Raw genomic sequence first — 21,319 nt, forward strand, 5'->3', positions numbered from 1 at the left:
GTACAACCAAAAGCGTAAATTTATTTTATTGAGATTTTATGTGATTGACCAACACAAAGTGGCACCTGATTGTGAAGTGGAAGGAAAATGATAAATGGTTTTAAAAATGTTGTTACAAATAAATATGTGAAAAGTTTGGCGTGCATTTATATTCAGCCCCCCTGAGTCAATAATTTGTAGAACCACCTTTCTAGATATCTCTACAAGCTTTGCATATCTAGAGAGTAACATATTTGTCCATTCTTCTTTGCAAAACAGCTCAAGCTCTGTCAGATTTCTTCAAGGCACTGTACATAGTAGTTCCAACATGCCCCCCTCCCCACCCCCTTCTCCCCCCATGCCACAGAAAAATGTCACACGTGAGTTGTGGTGATAATGATCACAGACTCAACTAGGTTAAACCAAGCAATTCCCTGAAAATTTCTTCCCACTATATACCTGTTACTGTATTCAGGACATGATGAGTCCGATAAGCCTGATCTGGAATAGACCAGGTTTATGAGATGCTCATGTGCAAAATCTTGGGCCATGACTGTATGTACAGGGATCTCACATTGAAAATCAATTACTTTCTTTATTACTACCTGGGGTATAGGTTATATTTTAATACATGTAATTTTGAATATAAAAATATTTTGCTCAAAATAGGATCAGAGGAAATATAGATGTAAGCGGATGGCATCCGAGTCAAAGACATTTGGAAATCCAAAATTTTACAGTGTTCATATTATCATAAACAATTTCCTGTATGTTGAGAGTTTTGAGTGTTCCTGTCCATCTTTTTATTTATTTTATATTATAGGGAAGAAAACAAATCTAGCAGTCATGGTGGAAACCCATCATAATAGACATGGGTGGGAGCCTAACATAATAGACGTTGACGGGAGCCCCTCATAATGGATGTTGGTGGGAGCCCCTCATAATGGAGGTTGATGGGAGCCTCTCATAATGAATGTTGGTGAGAGCCTCTCATAATGGATGTAACAGGTGCACAAATAAAGGAACTCTGCTGAGAGATCTCAATAAAGTCCCCAAAATATAAAATAAATTGTCAGATGGTTCAATTCACCAACATCTACCAAAATTGGAAACATTTGTTTTGTGTGTAATACCCCTTAATATATCAATATAGTATTGAACTATTGAAGAGAACCCACACTAGCACATACAATTCTCTGGTTGAATTAAAGGCAGTGCTAGGTAGTACAAAAACACCTCTACAATGGAAGAACACAACAGTCACTGATACAAGGCTGACAGTTGTAATTGTGTAATTGATGAAAACTGTTTTGGGAGATTACCATAACACTTTGCATCATTCATTGCACTTTTTACACTATTGTATAATCGTGGTTTAAAAGATAATAAACCACAGCTTCTGAAAATGTATGTATATAAAAGAGCACAGAGGTGTCCAAGAGACGAAGAAGCCTTTGGATGCAGAAAGAGCCCACCGCACGGACCCATCATTGACAAAAAGGTAAACACAATTTCTAAAGAACAAAACTTGGAGGAAAGAATAAAGAAAATATGCGGTTCCCTAAAGTGATGACCGGTCTCTGGGGTTAACCAAGCATTAGATTTTTTTCACCTGTTGGGAAAAATATAGTAAATACTTTGACATAACCAGACTTTTTTTGCTTGTACAGACATGTATCATCTACTTCTGCTCCTTTTGTTGGGAACCATCTATGCCCAGGAACCAGGTGAGACGAAAATCTAATATATCCGTATTAGAATTTTGAGGGTAAAAAGGAAACACAATGTTAATTTTCAGTGAGAAAATGTTTAAACTTTTTATTGCTTAACCACTTGAGCTCCGGAAGGTTTACCCCCTCTTCATGACCAGGCCATTTTTTGTGATACGACACCTGGTTGTGCAATGTTTACCCAAATAAAATGTATATCCTTTTTTCCCACAAATAGAGTTTTCTTTTGGTGGTATTTGATCACCTCTGCGGTTTTTATTTTTTGCGTTATAAACAAAAAACAAAACAATATTTCTTACTTTGTGCTATAAAACACATCCAAAAAAATGTAAAAAAACTTTTTTAAATCAATTTAGGCCAATATGTATTCTGCTACATGATTTTGGTAAAAAAAAATCCAATAAGCTTTTATCGATTGTAGACGCAATAACTTTTGTGCACTTTTGTGGGATAGATTTACAGAACTTTTATTTATTTATTTTTTACTAGTAATGGCAGTGATCAGTGGCATTTAGCGGGACTGCAACATTGCAGCGGACAAATTGGACACTAAGTGACCCTTTTTTGATGACCAGTGACACCAACACAGTTTATCAGTGCTAAGAATATGTATTGTCACTGTACTGATGACACTGGCAGGGTGGGTAGGGGTAAACATCAGGGGCGATCAAAGGGTTAAATGTGTTCCTCGAGCATGCTTTATAACTGTGGGTGATGTACTTTTATGTGAGAAGGCAGAGATCAGTGTTCCTGCTTAACAGAAACAAAGGATCTCTTCCTACCCTACTAACAGAACAGTGATCTGCCTTGTTTACATTGGCAGACCACAGTTCGGTGTCTCTCAGAAATGATAGGCGGGTCTCAGCGGACACCTAGTGGAATTCTAAGAAGCCTTTTGCCGCGTACACACGATCAAACAAGCGGGGGGAAAAGTCTGGCAAACTCAAGTCCGCCGGACAATCCCCCGTGTGTAGCCTCCAGCATACTTTTTTGACCCGAAAGTACGGCGGACTTAGAAAGTAGTTTTGCACTCCAATCTTCCCGCCGGACTCGCATTTCGGCGGACAATCCGGCAGTGTGTGTGCCAGTCCGCCGTACTTTCCCGCCCGGAGAAAAGTCCGCTCATTTCGAGCGGGTCTCCAGGTAGGCGGGGCCCGTGAAGGAGACGTCGCTGGCCCCGCCACCTGGTATGGACTTAAAGGGGAACCCCCTACGCGGAAAAAATCGGCATGAGGTCCCCCCAAGTCCACATCAGACCCTTGTCCGAGCACGCTACCCGGCCGGCCAGGAAAGGGGGGACGAGCGCCCCCCCTCCTGAGCCGTAACAGGACAAAGGTGTTAAGCAACTTATTAAAGTATTTTTGCACTCCAATCTTCCCGCTGGACTCGCATTTCGGCGGACAATCCGGCCGTGCGTGTGCCAGTCCGCCGTACTTTTGAAATGAGCGTACTTTTCCCGCCCGGTGAAAAGTTCGCTCATTCTGAGCGCATCTCCAGCGAAGGAGGCGTCGCTGGCCCCGTCACCTGGTATGGACTTAAAGGGGAACCCCAACACCAAAAAAAAAAAAGAAAAAAAAAATCATCGGCGTAGGGGCCCCCCCTCAGGTCCACATCAGACCCTTGTCCAAGCACGCTACCCGGCCGGCCAGGAAAGGGGGAGTGAGCGAGCGCCCCCCCCCTCCTGAGCCATACCAGGCCACATGCCCTCAACATGGGGGGTGCCTTGGGGAAGGGGGGGTCGCGCGGCCCCCCCACCCAAAGCACCTTGTCCCCATGTTGATGAGGACAAGGGCCTCTTCCCGACAACCCTGGCCGTTGGTTGTCGGGGTCTGCGGGCGAGGGGCTTATCGGAATCCGGGAGCCCCCTTTAATAAGGGGGCCCCTGGATACCGGCCTCCCACCCTATGTGAATGAGTATGGGGTACAATGTACCCCTACCCATTCACCTGTAAAATAAAGTACAAAAAAAAACACAACACACAAGATAAAATAGTTTATTGCACAGCTCCGGGGGTCTTCCGTCTTCGGGGGTCTTCTCGCCGGACTCCTCCGCTATCTTCTTGTAGCTCTTTTACTAGCGGAGGAGTCCGGCTTTTTTCCTCGCCGCCGCCCTCTTCTTCCGACTTCGGGGGTCTTGTCCCCCCTCTTCGGTTCTTCTGCCGGGCCACCACGCCTTCTTATAGCTCTTTTACAGGCGGTGGCCCGGTCTGCTGTCGCCACCGCCGCCTTCTGTTCTGTTCTTCTCTTCTTCTTCTTCTTCAGATGTTGCCTCGTCGAGTCCTCCGCTCACAATGGCTCTGACCGGGCATGCAGCGACTTATATAGGGACATCGCCGGATGATGTCCCCGCCTATTATGATGTCACAGTCCCAGCATCCTCTGCTCGTTCGCCCCCCCCTTTCCTGGCCGGCCAGGTAGCGTGCTCGGACAAGGGTCTGATGTGGACTTGGGGGGACCCCACGCCGATTTTTTTCGGTGTTGGGGTTCCCCTTTAAGTCCATACCAGGTGGCAGGGCCAGCGACGTCTCCTTCGCGGGCCCCGCCTACCTGGAGATGCGCTCGAAATGAGCGGACTATCCTCTGCGTGTGTGGGCGAGTCTGTTCATTTCAAAAGTAGGGCGGATAGTATAGCGGACTTAGTACGCCGTATTAGTCCGCTGAAAAAGTGCCGTGTGTGGGCAAGTAGCCCGATCGGAAAGTCCGACGGACAGTCTGACGGGAAGTCCACCAGACTAAGTCCGTCGGACAGACGGCTACGTGTGTATGCGGCTTTAGATAGCAGTAACATTGACAGGGGTTCTTGTCCTAGTCCAAACATTTTGGCTGGACATACACTTTAATACAGTGCATTTGTTCTCAGAGAATAGGATACAGGAACTTAACTATGCACCCCAGGGTAGGGGAGAGGGGGATTGAGCATGCCGCAGTTACTGGGTGTGGGAGGGTCCTAAAGGGACATTAAATATTAGGAGGGTGCTAGGTAACAGGTGCAGGGTTCAGCTGGGTGCTAGGTTACAAATGCAGGGTTCTGGAGGGAGCTATGTACAAGGTGCAGAGTTTTGGAGGGTGCCAGGTATAGGGAGCAGGGTTCAGGAGGGTGCAAGGTACAGGGTGCGGGGTTCAGGAGGCAAGGTACAGGGTGCAGGGATCAGTAAGGTGCTAGGTATGGGTTGCAGAGTTTAAAAGAGTGCTTGGTACAGGGTGTAGAGATCAGTTGGGTGCTAGGTACAGGGTGTAGGGTTCCACCACTGAATCCCCAATCCTGACAGAATTGTCTTCCCCTCCCAGCACATGCCCCCATCCATCTTCCTGTACAAATACCACACTAAATGCTTTCTATCCTCCACCACCCCCCTCAAGTCTCCCCTCCCAACACAGACTTCAGATACAGTGTGGCTTGGTGCAGGGAGGGAGATGGCCTTCCTCCCTGGCTCCTCCTCAAGACCTGTCATAAGACAGGTCAGAGCTGAGGAGGAGCCTAGCGAAAGCTTCCCTGGCTCTAGTGTGATAAGCAGTGGTGAGAGATGCTGCGGGTGTGGAGAATCGCAACAGGGCAACGCCTTGATACCCATCATTAGTACACCAGCTGTGCCTGGGGAGGGTTCAGTGCAGTGATCCGGACAGGATTGCTGTCACTTCAAAATACAAAAGCCTTGCGTCTGTGCTTCAAAGTGATAGTAGTGAGTGGAAAGCACAGGGCCAGCGCCGGAGGTGGCAGAACTCCAGGCAGGTGCATTAAGGCAATGAATAGTGTTTAGGAGACCTTAATCAAACACAGAAAAATACTGAAACACACACACAGATCCATTGCTCCAATCAAGGCTGGCTTCTCCTGTACATGGACAACCTGGTGTCAGATTTTACAGTCCGGCCCTTTTGAAAAAAAAAATAAAAAATCAGCTTCACTCCAATTAGCTCTTCTTGCAGTATTTTATTTTTATTTTTAATAATCAATGCGCTGACTGCATACAAAAAAACCTTTTCCTGATGCATTTCACCAATCTTCCTTTAAACATCATGATTTGGTAAATATATTTCATGTTTAAAAAGTACACACTTAAAAGTATTTGTATAAATGGGGGTTAGCTCTGGTGTAGCTCTAATCTTGCCTGCAGCAATGAAAATTCAAACCTACCTTTCATTGTGTACAAGACAAAATGCTGTCTCCTATGTGCTGTATGTTTCCTATGTTAATAAAAAACTTTTTGAACAGAAAATTCAAACCTACTTGTAAACCATCTTAACGTTTTTAATTTATTTTTTGTTAAGATGATTGCTCTCAAGATGACTCGATGTCTCAAGATGAAATAGAGGATCCAAATCGCCAAGAGAATTACTGTGATATGCCCGATACCCTGGAGACAAGCCATTTAAATGACTGCCAGTTGGGGAAATGCCACAATGTCTCTATAGAAATAAATAAAAGATTTGGTGATGTTTGTCCAGACAAAAGTACCTGTTACTATCGAGCTTTCAACTGCCCCACATCCTTTCAGAGGGCTCAGGTTAGTGAAAATCTTACAGAAGTTTTTTTTTTCCCCCTCAGTTTTTATTAGACACAGAACAATATGAAATAGATAGGTGGGAGGATGAGGTGGCATACAAGAAACAGAGATGATGGGTGGCAGCACAAAAATAGAAACCAATCTGCAACATTTTACAGCCCAGACTAAAAGCCACTTTTGTAACTATAAGATCATTTCAGGATAAGCAAAGACAGTAAATTGATGTTTAACCCAAAGGTGATTTTAGTTATGGAGGGAAGCTACTATGTTTACTTAGGCCCTGGCTTCTCATATGTCAAGTCTACAAGTTTTTAAAGAGCATGCTTGATAAAGTTTTGTGATATTATGGCTAAAATATCTCCTCACCTAATATTTCCACCTTATTGTCTCTTCTAATTAGTGACCATGGTTCTTAATCATTGTTCTTCCCACAGTAGGTTGCAAAGCAGTTTTGTGACTGGGTGCTATACATAGTCACGGTGGGGATAGTAGAAGGTACACAAACATATCAGTTTTTTAAATCAGCTCTCTGATATTAAATTTAAACTTCAAATTGGAATTTATCTATAAACAAGACTTTATGAATAGAGATGGGTGAATGTGCCTGGATTCAATTTGCCAAGGTTTCACCAAATCATGATAGAAATTCAGCAAACCTGAACTAATGCCGCATACACACAAGTGGAATGTCAGAGGGAAGCTTTTTGTTGTATATTCCAATCATGTGTATGCCCCAACGTACTTTTTACATCGAAAATTCTGATGGACTTAGAAATAGAACATGTTCTAAATATTTCCAACGGAACCAATGTCTATCGGGAAAACCGTTCGTCTGTATGCTGTTCTGACAGACCAAAAGTGACATATGCTCTGAAGCAAGTACGAGATGGAAGCTATTGGCTACTGGCTATTGAAATTCCTTTTTCTAGTCCCATCGTATGTGTTGTATGTCACCGCATTCTTGACAATTGCACTTTGGTGTGATTGAAGGTTTTTCCGATGTAGTTCCGCTGAAACCCTCTTGCGTACACACAGAGTTTATTCCGTCGTGTGTAAAGGGCATTAGAGGTGATTCCTTTTGAAAGGCAAATATTGTTAAATTCTGGCCATTTTTAAGACTAATCATTTCCGTGAAAAAGGCATAGAAAGCTCAACACTGCCAGGGGGGACATGTACCAGTGTATTTTTTTAAATGCTATATGGAAGGGAGAGTGTCTTTTAATTCGGCTTGGAGAGCAACATTGAGAATTCACAAAACCTAACTATGCGTGGAGTCACTTGACAACATATACTGACAAATTTTGTTGTGAATTTTATTTTAAAATGAGCTTCAATTTCATACAACAGCGCCCATTCTGATTTATTCCAGTTTAAAAAAAAAGTTTTTTTCAGGTAACTTTAGCAGTTAACAATGCTTTTTTTCTTCAAATGGCAATATGCCAACTTTGACCAGCAAATAGAAATTGGCCCGTAATTTGCTGTGGCTGTCCTTTTTTCTGAAAATGCAAAGCTGTCCTTTATCTCCCCTCTATCAATTACTATCAAGAATTCATTAAAAATTAGGAGACTACAGATATTTAGCAGGATAAAATTGTCCAGCAGCAGGAAAATTTTAATTTTTATTTTTCGTAAATCTGGGCCTAGTGTTGCTATTTATAAGCTGCAGTTTTACTATAAGAATTAGGATATTTTGAGGCTATAGCAGTGTAAAAATGGTCAGCAGTAGGGCAGGTTTGTTTAGAAATCATAGGCTTAACTGGTGTATGCCTACATTTTTTAATACCTATGGGAACAGAGGTGGGGGGGGGGGGGGGGGGGTGAGGGGTTGCATGTTAAATGTGAGCCATATGCTGACAGTGATTATAGGACACTCTTCACTTCTGCAGCTACTTCTTAGGACAGTCCCTTTAACAATAGCCCAGGGAATGGACAGCACTAGAATACTATAAGCAATGTTCAAGGCCATGCAAGCCTCAGTATTAATGCACCAGGAGTTAACAGCAACAACAGTCACCCAGGTCCTGCTCAGGTTAATGGTCACTGGGATGCCTAACTGCTGTATTAGGTAGACATTTCCTTAGTGGATTCTTCAGACCAAATCCTAGGTGCAAATCCCCCTTTTTAGCTTCAGATATTCGTAGTAAATAGGCCCCTCAGCTTTAGCATAGTTGGGACCTCAATGAACTCTTGGTAAATGTCAGCTGGGCTGCCTGAGAGGGCAGTAGCCCTCCAGGCTGGGAACCTCACCTGGACAAGACCCAGCCTTCCCCAGATTATTTACATGTTTTGCAGCCACCTATTAGTCACGTCGCCCCAGGGATAGGCTGAGACCCAAAACATATTCAGGTTACTCCTTCGATCTGCTCCACTGCTATGTTCTGGAATGCTCCAGAAGGGAGGGGCCAACAAGCTTGCAGCCTGTGGGACCTTGATCAGTTCACTGATTACATAGGAGTTCAAAAAGAACAAAATTTAACTGATAGCATAGGATCTAACTAGGAGCGTACTACATCATACAGGGGTGTGCTGCAAACAAAAAAAATCTTAAAGAACAGATGGTCAGGAAATTCTATAATCAACTTAACATATAAAAACACACCAAGGAAATACAAACTCTAAAAAAAAATGGCCTTTATTTCAGGGGTGGTATTTTAAAGGAAGCTTTGCCCAAAAAAAATTGCTATGGTCAGAACAGCAGATAAAAGTGACTTTTGAGCTCCAATCATCTACAAGATAACATGAAAGACAAAAAAGGCAGGAATGGGTTAATTGGTGTAGGAGCTAGCACTCTGAATCAAAGAACAGTTTCCCAGCTGACCGGAATCTCTCCCTATGCAGTTTATTAGCTTTCTCCATGCTTTCCCTGCATCAGCTTCCAATTTACTATGGCTGCTCTGTGTCCCCCTTTAATAGTGAGGGGGCTGATTTATCCAAAATACCTCTTATTAGCCCTTATAGATCAAAAACCATTATGGTATTATGGTTAAAAAAAAAACCCTCTCCTAAGTGAATCACAAACACATAGAATTCACCTCAAACCCATTGAACATAAACATGAATCTTATCCCCATTTCTGTGCCTTTGTCGTATTTTTGTTTTTGGTCTGTCACAAAATGTTCTGTCATAGAATTGCTGTCAATTTAAATGCTTTTTAAAATATTCAGGTGAAGTTCAAGTGATTTTTCAAATAAAATATGGGGCTATCAAAAAAGTTCATTGCATAACGGATATATACAGTAATTGAAAGGAATCTGACCCTTTTGTTTCAATATTTTGAGTTAGGGCCGGTTCACACAGCAAGGCGCGGCGAGGCGTCTCCGACTTGCCTCGCCGCGACCTGCGGGGACCTCAGCAGCGACTTGCAGAGGACTTCTGTATAGAAGTCAATGCAAGTCGCCCCCGAAGTCGCCCAGAAGTAGTACAGGAACCTTTTTTCTGAGTCGGAGCGACTCGAGTCGCTCCTCTCAGAACGGTTCCATTGTACAGAACGGGGGCGACTTGCGGGAGCGAGGCGAGGCGAGCCGTGTCGCCTCGCATCGCCTCGCTGTGTGAACCGGCCCTTAGGAAAGGCCAATGACATTATGCTACATTTTCTCACATTCTCCTAATCTGAATGCATTTGTTAAAGGAATGCTACAAAGTATGAAACTCAGTTAAAAATAAACTTTTACTTTACTGGTTCTTCGAGCATGTGCTGCCAAATTTGTTGCTACTTAGCCCTAAACATCATGCTAAGGTCACATGTATGGAGGGATTCTATAAACATATTTGTCACCCCTTAGATGTTTGTGGACACCTCACCATCACACATATGTGAGCCCCCTATTTGCAGCTACAACAACCTTCACTTTTCTGAGTAGGCTTTCCACAACATTTAGGGTTGTGTCTGTTGGAATTTCTGTTCACTCGGAAAAAGCAATATTGTGAGGTCAATATTGACATTGGATGAGAAGATCTGGCTCTTCATCAGTGGTCGGATTCTTCATAGAAGCATTTATTAGGGTTGATTTAAAGGTTCTTTACAGCACCCTCAAGTTTCTCTATGCCAACCTGGCCAAACCATGTCATCATGTCTTTATGGAGCTGGCTTTGTGCGCAGGGCACAGTCACATTGGAATTGTTGCTACAAAATTGAAAGCACAAAATTGCCAAAAATATATGCTGTAGTATTAACAAAACCCTTTACTGGAAAGAATGTAATCATTTAAAGGGGTATTTTCATACTTTTGGCCATATTTTCCATATGATGGTCAGATGACCTCAAACTTTTGGTCATATAGAGTGTAATTGATTGTTAACCTGTTGTGTTTTTTTTCTTTTTGGCATAAGTGGCTCAGTAATAATGTATTTACATGAACTGATATATTCATTATCCTTTTCCACTTCTTCCATAGAATTCCTGCAGGTGTCACAGAGGGAATCTGAGTTCAGTTTATAATGGGTGGGCCAATAATCAGATCAGATGTGTTGCACAGAGAGCATGTTCAAACCGGCAATATGCATGGATTGGTGTATGGAAACCTGCCAATGTAAGTGACAGTTTATATTATCATACTATAAGAAATGCTACTCAATCTCTATGTTATGGAGAGGAGGAACAAAGGGATTAAAAAGGCTTTGTAATGAAAACACTTGAAAGGATGAACATCTTCTTAAACTTAAAATCCCCAAAAAGAAGAAATTAATTTGCTACTTAACCACTTACAGACCGGACCATTTTGCTGGTCAAAGACCAGACCACTTTTTGCGATTCGGCACTGCGTCGCTTTAACTGACAATTGCGCGGTCGTGCGTCATGGCTCCCAAACAAAATTGAAGTCCTTTTTTTCCCACAAATAGAGCTTTCTTTTGGTGGTATTTGATTGCCCCTGCGGTTTTTATTGTTTGCGCTATAAACAAACATAGAGCGACAATTTTGAAAAAAAACGCATTATTTTTTACTTTTTGTTATAATAAATATCCCCCAAAAATATATAAAAAAAAATTTTTTTCCCTCAGTTTAGTCCGATACGTACAGTATTCTTCTACATATTTTTGGTAAAAAAAAAATCGCAATAAGTGATTGGTTTGTGCAAAAGTTATAGCGTTTACAAAATAGGGATAGTTTTATGGCATTTTTATTAATAATTTTTTTTTTTACTAGTAATGGCAGTGATCAGAAATTTTTATTGTGACTGCGACATTGCGGTGGACACATCGGACATTTTTGACACATTTTTGGGACCAGTCATTTATACAGTAATCACTGCTATATAAATGCAGTGATTCCTGTGTAAATGACACTGGCAGTGAAGGGGATAACCAGTGGGTGGCAGTGTAGGGGTTAAGTGTTCCTAGGGGTGTGTTACTAAATTTGGGGGGGCTGGGCTTTCATTTAGTGAACACTGATCTCTACTCCAATCACATGGAGCAGAGATCAGCGTCACTAGTTGCTAGGTAGAATGGGGAAATGCTGTTTACACAGCATTTCCTCCATTCAGCCGCCCCGTGAGACGATCATGGGTATGCCCGCGGTGATCGAGTCCGCGGGACCCGCGACTGGACTCACGGGGGTCCCGACCGGCACGCAAGCGCGCCGCCACTGGGGCGCACGCGATGGCAGGGCGGCATTGAAGATTGGACGTACCTGTACGCCAATATGCCTGCCCGTGCCATTCTGCCGACATACATCAGCGTGCACCGGTCGGGAACCGGTTAAAGGCGGTTAAAGGCAGGACACAACAATCAATAATGAATAGGTTTTTAAAAACAGTTACTTAGCCTTGTGTGCATATAGTATTTTTTGCACAGAATAATCTTCATCAGTTTCCTGCTTATTCATTTTTCGAAACATTATTGGAACTACACCTTAATCAAAACCACATGACTATTATAATTTGAAATACTGTGGTATTTATTTCATTTTTGTGGTCATTGGCTTCTTCATAGCGTGTAGGGTTGTAGCAGAACTTTTAAATCATTTTTCTTTTAGCCCATCACTAGGTTCCATCCCTTTTTTCATTTTCATAAATATTTGTAGATCTGTCTGATCACACTTTTTTTTTTTAAATGGTCAAGGATCACCATCTTAACAAGACAACAGTGCCATCTTAGCCTTGTTTAGATGTGCCATGGTGCTGTACATGTGATCAGCTAAGCAACCAGCCATTTGAGGGATTAATAGTTCAGCTTAGAGCCGACATAAACACCCTAGAAACTGTGACTGTTATCAACAGAGGCATAACTTGAATTTAATTGTTTTTGGAAACCAAAAGAAGTGCAAGTTTTCAAAAAAACAAACAATCATAAACACCTAATTGGATTCTGCATCTTTTCCCTGCCATGAGTGGTCACATGACTGCTGATTGCTTTCTTTTTCGGTGAGCACAGAGTGGTAGCTGTCAGTCACTTGCTTTCTGCTCTGCCCCTTCAGTGCTTACAGGAGCACGGGCTGAAGAGGGGGTGGGAGAAGCTTGCTAAGGGTTCCCGGCAGTGAGCTGAGAGGCTGAACCAGCTGCCAGTCAGGCATCTGGGCGGATCCCTAATTACTGTAGGGATCCCTGCAGAACCTGGTCCGCTCTGTGGCATCAGCCAATAGCGGGCTTTGGCCAACTAAATCTGGGTCACAGGAGTGCAGAATTAAATCCACCCCTGTGACTCAGAAGAAGTATGGCAAAAATAACATTGTTTAGTTGTGCTTTAGGACCTTAGAATTCCATCTATCTACAGTGCCTTGAAAAAGTATTCATACCCCTTGAAATTTTCCATATTTTATCATGTTACAAACAAAACCGTAAATGTATTTTATTGGGCTTTTATGTGATCGACCAACACAAATTGGCACATAATTGTGAAGTGAAAGGAAAATTATAAATGGTTTCAAAATGTTTTACAAATAAATATTTCAAAGTTTAGCATGCATTGGTATTCAGCCCCCCTGAGTCAATACTTTGTAGATGTGCAAGGCTGGTAGAGACATCCTCAAAAAGACTTGGTTCTGCAGAGCGAAATGTTTGCCCATTCTTTTTTGTAAAATAGCTCAAGCTCTGTCAGATTGTATGGGGAGCATCTGTGAGCAGAATTTTTCAAGATAAAAGATCCACAGATTCTCAATTGGATTTAGGTCTGGACTTTGACTGGGCCATTCTAACATATGAATATGCATTGATCTAAACCATTTCATTGTAGCTCTGGCTGTATGTTTAGGGTCGTGGTCCAGTTGGAAAGTAAACCTCTGCCCCAGTCGCATGTCTTTTAAATACTTTTGCAGACTCTAACAGGTTTTCTTATGAGATTGCCTGGTGTTTGGGTCCATTCATCTTTCCATCAACTCTAACCAGCTTCCCTGTCCTTGTTGAAGAAAAGCATCCCCACAACATGATGCTGTTCCCATCATGTTTCACAGTGGGGATAGTGTGTTCAGGTGATGTTCAGTGTCAGTTTTCCACCACACACAGCGTTTTGCTTTTAGACCAAAAAGTTCAATTTTGGTCTCATCTGACCAGAGCCCCTTCTTCCACGTTTGCTTTGTCCCCCACATGGCTTCTCGCAAACTGCAAACGGGACTTCCATTCAACAATGGCTTTCTTCTTGCTACTCTTCCATAAAGGCCAGATTTGTGGAGTGCATGACTAATAGTTGTCCCGCGGATAGATTCTCACACCTGATCTGTGGATCTCTGCAGCTCCTACAGAGTTACCATTGGCCTCTTGGCTGCTTCTCTAAATAATGCTCTCCTTCCCCAGCCTGTCAGTTTAGGTGGACGGCCATGTCTTGGTAGGTTTGCAGTTGTGCCATACTCTTTCCATTTTTGGTTGATGGATTGAACAGTGCTCAGTGAGATGTTAAAAGCATTGGGATATTATTTTATAGCCTAATCCTGCTTTAAACTTCTCCACAACTTTATCCCTGACCTGTCTGGTGTGTTCCTTGGCCTTCAGGATTATGTTTGTTCACGCTAAGATTCTCTAAAAAAAACCTCTGAGGACTTCACAGAACAGCTGTATTTATACTGAAATTAAATTACACAAAGGTGGACTCAATTTACTAATTAGGTGACTTCTGAAGGCAATTGGTTCCACTAGATTTTAGTTAGGGGTATCAGAGTAAAGGGGGCTGAATACAAATGCACAGCACATATTTCACATATTTATTTGTAAAGACTTTTGAAAACCATTTATAATTTTCCTTCCACTTCCTAATTATGTGCCACTGTGTATTGGTCTATCACATAAAATCCCAATAAAAGACATTTAAGTTTTTGGTTGTAACATGACAAAGTGTGGAAAATGTCAATGGGTATGAATATTTTTACAAGTAGCTGTATGTATTTGTACATGTTGATCATATCCCCCCTTAATCTCCTCTTCTCAAGAGAGAATACATTCAGTTCATCTAATGTTTCCTCATAGCTGAGCTTCTCCATGCCTCTTATCAGTTTGGTTGCCCTTCTCTACACTTTCTCCAGTTCCCAGATATCCTTTTTGTGAACTGGTGCCCAAAGCTGAACAGGATATTCCATATCTTAAATTGAACCATCAGAAGGACAGCGCATCAGAGAGACTCATAGTCTGATGTAAAAAGCATAAAGACAATTTATTAAATGGGAAAGATAAAAGACTCAATAAAGGACGTTTGATCCTCCTGGGATCTTAAAACCTTTACATCAGTCAATCACGACAATAAAACAACAGTTGCTTGATGACAAATTAGCCCTGGCATCTTCTATTCGTGACTTTGAGATGTTGGTGACTACAAGGCTGTGTTACCAATGTAGTCTATTGTGCACGTAGATAAAAGGACTGTGGGTGATTAACTTCCAGAGGCAGGGGGAACCAGCAGAGTTCATATACAAATGAAAATAAATGATTGGAACTGAGTTCCCAAAGTCACTCACTTTTATGAATGGCTGGACTGTAGGGCTGGGGCGCCGTCATGCTGGGCTGGAGGAGTGGAAGAGAAAGGGTCAATCCGGCTTCCTGTGCTCCGGGACGGGGGTGCAGTAAGCGCTGGAGAATGTTGGTCCAAGTTGAACACAAGGTGGCGTCCACCTTGTGTATCGGAGAGACTTGGAGCGCAGCGCTCCGCTTTGCTTGCCCGAGCGGTTTGCGGGTCACTATTGTGTTAGGAAAAGTAGGAGGATCTTTTGAGATGACTTGACTGTTACATTGATAATGGAACCAAAGAGGGATTTATATTAAATATAGCTATTGCTAACAGTGGAGTTTATCTTTAGTAATAATGTATTTCTTGCTCACTAACAAACATACTGCACATATCTATTTTTCTTTAATAGTCGTGTGCCTATATAAATTCTTCTGGAAGCAGAGTGACCTACACCAACTTTGCTTGTGGACAGTATCGAAGATGCGGAACCTGGTGTGTGGCCATGAATTTGTCAAGTAAGTAACAAAAAACATAGAATAAAGCAATTCAATATTTGTTATTTTATTTTTCTATGACATCTTTAATGGGACAGTCTACTCAAAAAACGATTTTCATGTTTCTTAGAATATACTTTAACATCCATCTGTTCCTGTCTCACTGCAAAAATTTTATTTTTATATTACTGATAATGTGTTTTTGGTAAATTCCTATCGTACTGGAGAGAGTGAGGGGTGGGGGGCTGTGTTGACTAATGGAATTAGAGACAAAGTGGAGTTCAGAAACACCTAATGTACATTTAAAGTACAACCAAAGGCTCCTCTATGATAGTCTAAACCAGTACCTAATCCATTTACTATGTGAAGCACAAGCCTCATAATGTAAACCAAAAGCATCCTTGAATTAGCCAAAGCCTATGATCATTTTCTCAGACACAGTCTACAGAATGGTAACTCAGCTCTGAACTCAGGCGCAGTGCAGCATTATTGGCACACCAGCATTGGAAAATGCATTAAGTGGACTTCATTGGCAGGATCAATAGGAATTTGCATCTGTGATTACAAGTGTCTCTTATGCCGCGTACACACGTAGCCGACTATCGGGCGGACTTAGTCCGGCGGACTTTCCGAACGGGCTACTTGCCCACACACGGCACTTTTTCAGCAGACTAATACGGCGTACTAGGTCCGCCGGACTATCTGCCGTACTTTTGAAATGAACGGACTCGCCCACACACGAGGAGGAAATTCCGCTCATTTTGAGCGCGTCTCCAGGTAGCCCGGGCCAGCGAAGGAGGCGTCGCTGGCCCCGTCGCCTGGTATGGACTTAAAGGGGAACCCCAACGCCGGAAAAAACGGCGTGGGGGTCCCCCCCAGGTCCACATCAGACCCTTGTCCGAGCACGCTACCCGGCCGGCCAGGAAAAGGGGGGGAGCGAGCCTCCTGAGCCGTACCAGGCTGCGTGCGCCCTCAACATGGGGGGTGCCTTGGGGAAGGGGGGGCGCACAGCCCCCTTACCCCAAAGCACCTTGTCCCCATGTTGATGAGGACAAGGGCCTCTTCCCGACAACCCTGGCCGTTGGTTGTCGGGGTCTGCGGGCGAGGGGCTTTTCGGAATCCGGGAGCCCCCTTTAATAAGGGGCCCCCGGATACCGGCCCCCCACCCTATGTGAATGAGTATGGGGTACAATGTACCCCTACCCATTCACCTGTAAAATAAAGTAAAAAAACACACAACACACAAGGGTTAAAATAGTTTATTGCACAGCTCCAGGGGTCTTCCATCTTCGGGGGTCTTCTCGCAGGACTCCTCCGCTATCTTCTGCTAGCTCTTTTGCTAGCGGAGGAGCCCGGCTTTCTTCTTCGCTGCCGCCCTCTTCTTCTGACTTCGGGGGTCTTGTCCCCCTCTTCAGTTCTTCTTGCCGGGCCACCGCGCCTTCTTCTAGCTCTTTTACAGGCGGTGGCATGGTCTTCTGTCGCCGTCTTCTGTTCTTCTCTTCAGATGTTGCCTCGTCGCTCTCTCTGCTCACAATGACGGGGACAAGGCGCGGGGCGACTTATATAGGGACATCACCGGATGATGTCCCTGCCCAGTATGATGTCACAGTCCCAGAGGATGCTGGGACTGTGACATCATATTAGGCGGGGACATCATCCGGTGATGTCCCTATATAAGTCGCCGCACGTCGCGTCCGTGCCATTGTGAGCGCAGGATGCGACGAGGCAAGATCTGAAGAGAAGAATAGAAGACGGCGAAAGCGGCGACAGAAGACCGGGCCACCGCCTGTAAAAGAGCTAGAAGAAGGCGCGGTGGCCCGGCAAGAAGAACCGAAGAGGGGGGCAAGACCCCCGAAGTCGGAAGAAGAGGGCGGCAGCGAAGAATAAAGCCGGGCTCCTCCGCTAGTGAAAGAGCTAGCAGAAGATCGTGGAGGAGTCCGGCTAGAAGACCCCCGAAGACGGAAGACCCCCGGAGCTGTGCAATAAACTATTTTATCCCTTGTGTGTTGTGTTTTTTTTTACTTTCTTTTACAGGTGAATGGATAGGGGTACATTGTACCACATACTCATTCACATAGGGTGCGGGGCCGGTATCCGGGGGCCCCCTTATTAAAGGGAGCTCCTGGATTCCGATAAGCCCCCCGCCCGCAGACCCCGACAACCAACGGCCAGGGTTGTCGGGTAGAGGCCCTTGTCCTCATCAACATGGGGACAAGGTGCTTTGGGGTGGGGGGCCCGCGCCCCCCTTCCCCAAGGCACCCCCCATGTTGAGGGCATGTGGCCTGGTATGGCTCAGGAGGGGGGGCGCTCGCTCACTCCTCCTTTCCTGGCCGGTCGGGTAGCGTGCTCGGACAAGGGTCTGATGTGAACCTGAGGGGGGGGGGCCCTACGCCGATGATTTTTTTTTTCGTTTTTTTTTTTGGTGTTGGGGTTCCCCTTTAAGTCCATACCAGGTGACGGGGCCAGCGACGCCTCCTTCGCTGGAGATGCGCTCAGAATGAGCGGACTTTTCACCGGGCGGGAAAAGTACGCTCATTTCAAAAGTACGGCAGACTGGCACACGCACGGCCGGATTGTCCGCCGAAATGCGAGTCCAGCGGGAAGATTGGAGTGCAAAAATACTTTAATAAGTTGCTTAACACCTTTGTCCTGTTTTGTCTTTCAGATGGTCTATGGTATACTTTCAACTGTTGCACTTCACTGCCCTTCATTTGTACCATCTAAGAGTGGAGGGTCTACAAAGGCTTCTGACCTCAATCTCCAAAGTTCCTGTCACAAAATGTCTCGATTGTCTGCTTTCAACTACATCGTCCCCTGCTTTATATACTACATGCTGCTTTTTAAATAAATCATAAATGCATTTAGAATTGTTTTCTGTGTTGTTGTTTTTAAATTTGTGGCTTCCAACAAAAGTCATGGTTTTGCTGGTTTACCATACAAAACTAAGCTTGATTTCAAATACTGTCTGCCTAGCTTTGACCCTTGGGTTCAACCTTATTCCCTACAACACAACCTGGCTTCTGAGCTGCTGTAATATTAGAACACTCAGATTTTTAGTTTGTTCAGTTGCTTTAGATCTAATTCTTAGCCATCAAAGGAGAAGGTTTGCAACTTTCAAAAAATAATGATTTACGAAAATTATTTTCCTGCTCCCCTCTATGTAGAGTCAAGTAGCTAATGCCATTTTAAGTGCATCAATCTTTGTAGCTCCTTTTAGTATTATATGGGATATAGGACTAGCAAAAGTGTTCTCTTTAGCTGTTTGAGGCAAGGAAAATGTGTCTTTGTGTATAAAATTTGCATATTTATTTCCTCACACATTTTTTTTTTGTCCTCTGCAATTTTCCCATTCAGCACCCCAGTGTGCCTGGGAACATCTTATAGTTAGTTTGAAAAAAGTACAAAAAGTCTCACTAGTTCAACCAATAGGAAAAATTTAATAAATAGAAAACCCAGGGTCATCTTTAAGGAAGAACAAAAGAGGCAGCTGCCCTGAACCCCGTCATGGTTGTGGGGCCCAAAGCAGCTGTCTCATACTTACCAACTATCCTGGTTTAAATTCTCTTGTCCCTTGAAGTTTTAGTCCCGTGCTGTGTCCTGATATCTCAGTATTAGGCTTTGTTAATAATGGCTCTATTGCCATGTACAGATAACTCGCCTGCACGCCCTGTGTTTATATGCAAATAATTGTTATTAATATATAAATAGCGGGGCATCAATATGTTAATAGCGTTGGACCATCTGCATTGATATGTAAATAGAGGTGGCATTCAGATGTATATCATGCCCCCTGAGGTCCCTCCATTACCTCTGCTGAATGCTGCCCACATGGGAGGTAAAAGGGCATGCTTGAAAGTCCTGCCTGCAACTGTGGTCACCACCATCAGCCTGTTCTGCAAAGGTAAGCAAATTGGAGGGGGTGAAGAGAAGGGGGAAGGTAGTGCGGGGTGTGCAGAGGTAGGCAGAGAAGGAATTACAGTTTTGGGTGCACAGGTGAGCCAAAAGGGGATGTATAGACGTAAGGAAGGTGGGTGAAGATGAGCAGAGGAGACAGGCAGAATTAAAGGAAGGGGGGGGGGGGGGTTGGAGTGGAGAGGATGGGAGAGGTTTGGGGTGCAGAGGCTCACAGGGATTTTAGGATGCAAAGGTATACTGACAGGGTGGATAAAGATGTAGGTTGCATGTAGGGCAGCCCATTCATTTCAATGGGCTGCTTTATGCACTAGAAATGCAGAAAAAGAGTCATTGATCCTTTAGCAAAATCATGCGATGCCACAGTACCATAGGATTTTGTGCATTTGAAAACGCACATGTCAGCTGATGGGCAAGGGTGTCATTCACAAATAATGGCACTACTGTGTACTGTAATTTCTGTGTTGTCAGGAAAGTGATTTTGCATGTGTTCTCAACACACAAACGTGAACGCAGGCTAAATGGCTCAGTTACATTGATGATCAGTGTAAATCTTCTCATTACATTGGTGGTTACTGCAAATGCTCCTATTACATTAGTGGTCAGTGTAAATCCCCTTTACATTGGTGGCCAGTATAGAAACTCCTCCTTATATTGGTGGTTGTTAAAAAAAAATCCTAACTTGCATTTGTAGTCAGTTTCAAATGTTCCCTTACATTGGTGGTCCATGTAGAAGTCCACTTTAAATTGGTGGTGAGTGTAAATCCCCCTTACATTGATGGCTAGTGAAAAAATCCCCCTTTATTGGTTTGTTGATGTAAAATCTCCCATTACATTGGTTGTCAGTGTAACTTTTCCTTTTACACTGGTGCTAAGTGCAGAATTGCCCTTACACTGCTGGTCAGTGTAAACCCCCCTTCACATTGGTGGTCATTCAGTGTAAATTCTCCTTAACATTGATGGTCGGTGTAGAAGTGTCCCATTACATTGGTGGTCAGTACAAATCTCCTTGACAATGGTTGTCAGTGTACATTCCCCCCTTACATGGAGGTCATTGTAACTTCCACTTATACTGGTGGTTGGTGTAAATTACATTGGTGTCAGTGTAGAAATATTTATATTGGTGGGTGGCATAAAATATTCCCTTACATGGTGGTCAGTGCAAATCCCCCCTCACATTGGTGGTCACTGTAAATTTCTCATTACATTGGTGGTCAGTGTAGAATCCCCCATATATACTTGACAACGATTTCCAGCTTTGCTCTATCTACATGATTCAGAATTTGCTACAGTGTACAGCCTCTTAACTAATCCCATCCCCCCACCAGCTTTCTGTCTATTGATAGGTCTCCTCAACTCCTCACTACTTGCACTCCAGTCTATGGAGTGCAAGTAGTGAGGAGATGATGTGCTCTATCCTTTAGCAACCAATCAGTGAGCAGTATTGATGTACAGTAATCTCTAGCAACCAAACAAGCAGAAGTCATGTGCAGTAACCTCTAAAAGCAATCAGTGAGGTGCAATGTGTGCTGTAACTCCTAGCAGCCAGTCAGTGAGCAGTAATGATGTGCCTGGGTGAGGATACTCTGGCAACCAATCACAGTCGTCACTAGGGATGAGCCGAACACCCCCCGGTTCGGTTCGCACCAGAACTGTCGAACGGACCCCAAATTCGAACGAACTTTAGAACCCCATTGAAGTCTATGGGACTCGAACGTTCGAAATGAAAAGTGCTAATTTTAACGGCTAATATGCAAGATACTGTCCTAAAAAGGGTTTGGGGACCTGGCTCCTGCCCCAGGGGACATGGGTCAATGCCTAAAATGTTTTTAAA

General features: G+C 43.8%; 1 protein-coding gene across 1 annotated transcript; it reads left to right on the top strand.

Annotated features, from left to right (window-relative positions):
• Positions 1-1,399: 1,399 nt before the first annotated feature.
• Positions 1,400-18,440, top strand: LOC143930371 (proteoglycan 3-like). The gene is made up of 6 exons (XM_077454649.1): positions 1,400-1,480; positions 1,650-1,706; positions 5,979-6,214; positions 10,609-10,743; positions 15,489-15,594; positions 18,239-18,440. The coding sequence occupies exons 2-6, from the start codon at positions 1,652-1,654 to the stop codon at positions 18,295-18,297; spliced, it is 591 nt and encodes a 196-aa protein (XP_077310775.1). The 5' UTR covers positions 1,400-1,480; positions 1,650-1,651; the 3' UTR covers positions 18,298-18,440.
• The last annotated feature ends 2,879 nt before the right edge of the window (positions 18,441-21,319 follow it).

The sequence above is a fragment of the Lithobates pipiens genome, unplaced genomic scaffold (genome assembly GCF_037356315.1).
Source record: "Lithobates pipiens isolate NorthernLeopardFrog02 unplaced genomic scaffold, aLitPip1_a1.2 Scaffold_25, whole genome shotgun sequence".
In the NCBI taxonomy this organism is placed as follows: Eukaryota; Metazoa; Chordata; class Amphibia; order Anura; family Ranidae; genus Lithobates; species Lithobates pipiens.

What these genes read in the sequence shown, in the direction of transcription:
- LOC143930371 (XM_077454649.1), top strand. Translation starts at nt 1,652, where the DNA reads ATGTATCATCTACTTCTGCTCCTTTTGTTGGGAACCATCTATGCCCAG. An exon ending in CATCCTTTCAGAGGGCTCAG is followed by an intron (nt 6,215 to 10,608) that starts GTTAGTGAAAAT and finishes CTTCTTCCATAG; the next exon opens with AATTCCTGCAGGTGTCACAG. An exon ending in GTGTATGGAAACCTGCCAAT is followed by an intron (nt 10,744 to 15,488) that starts GTAAGTGACAGT and finishes TTTCTTTAATAG; the next exon opens with TCGTGTGCCTATATAAATTC.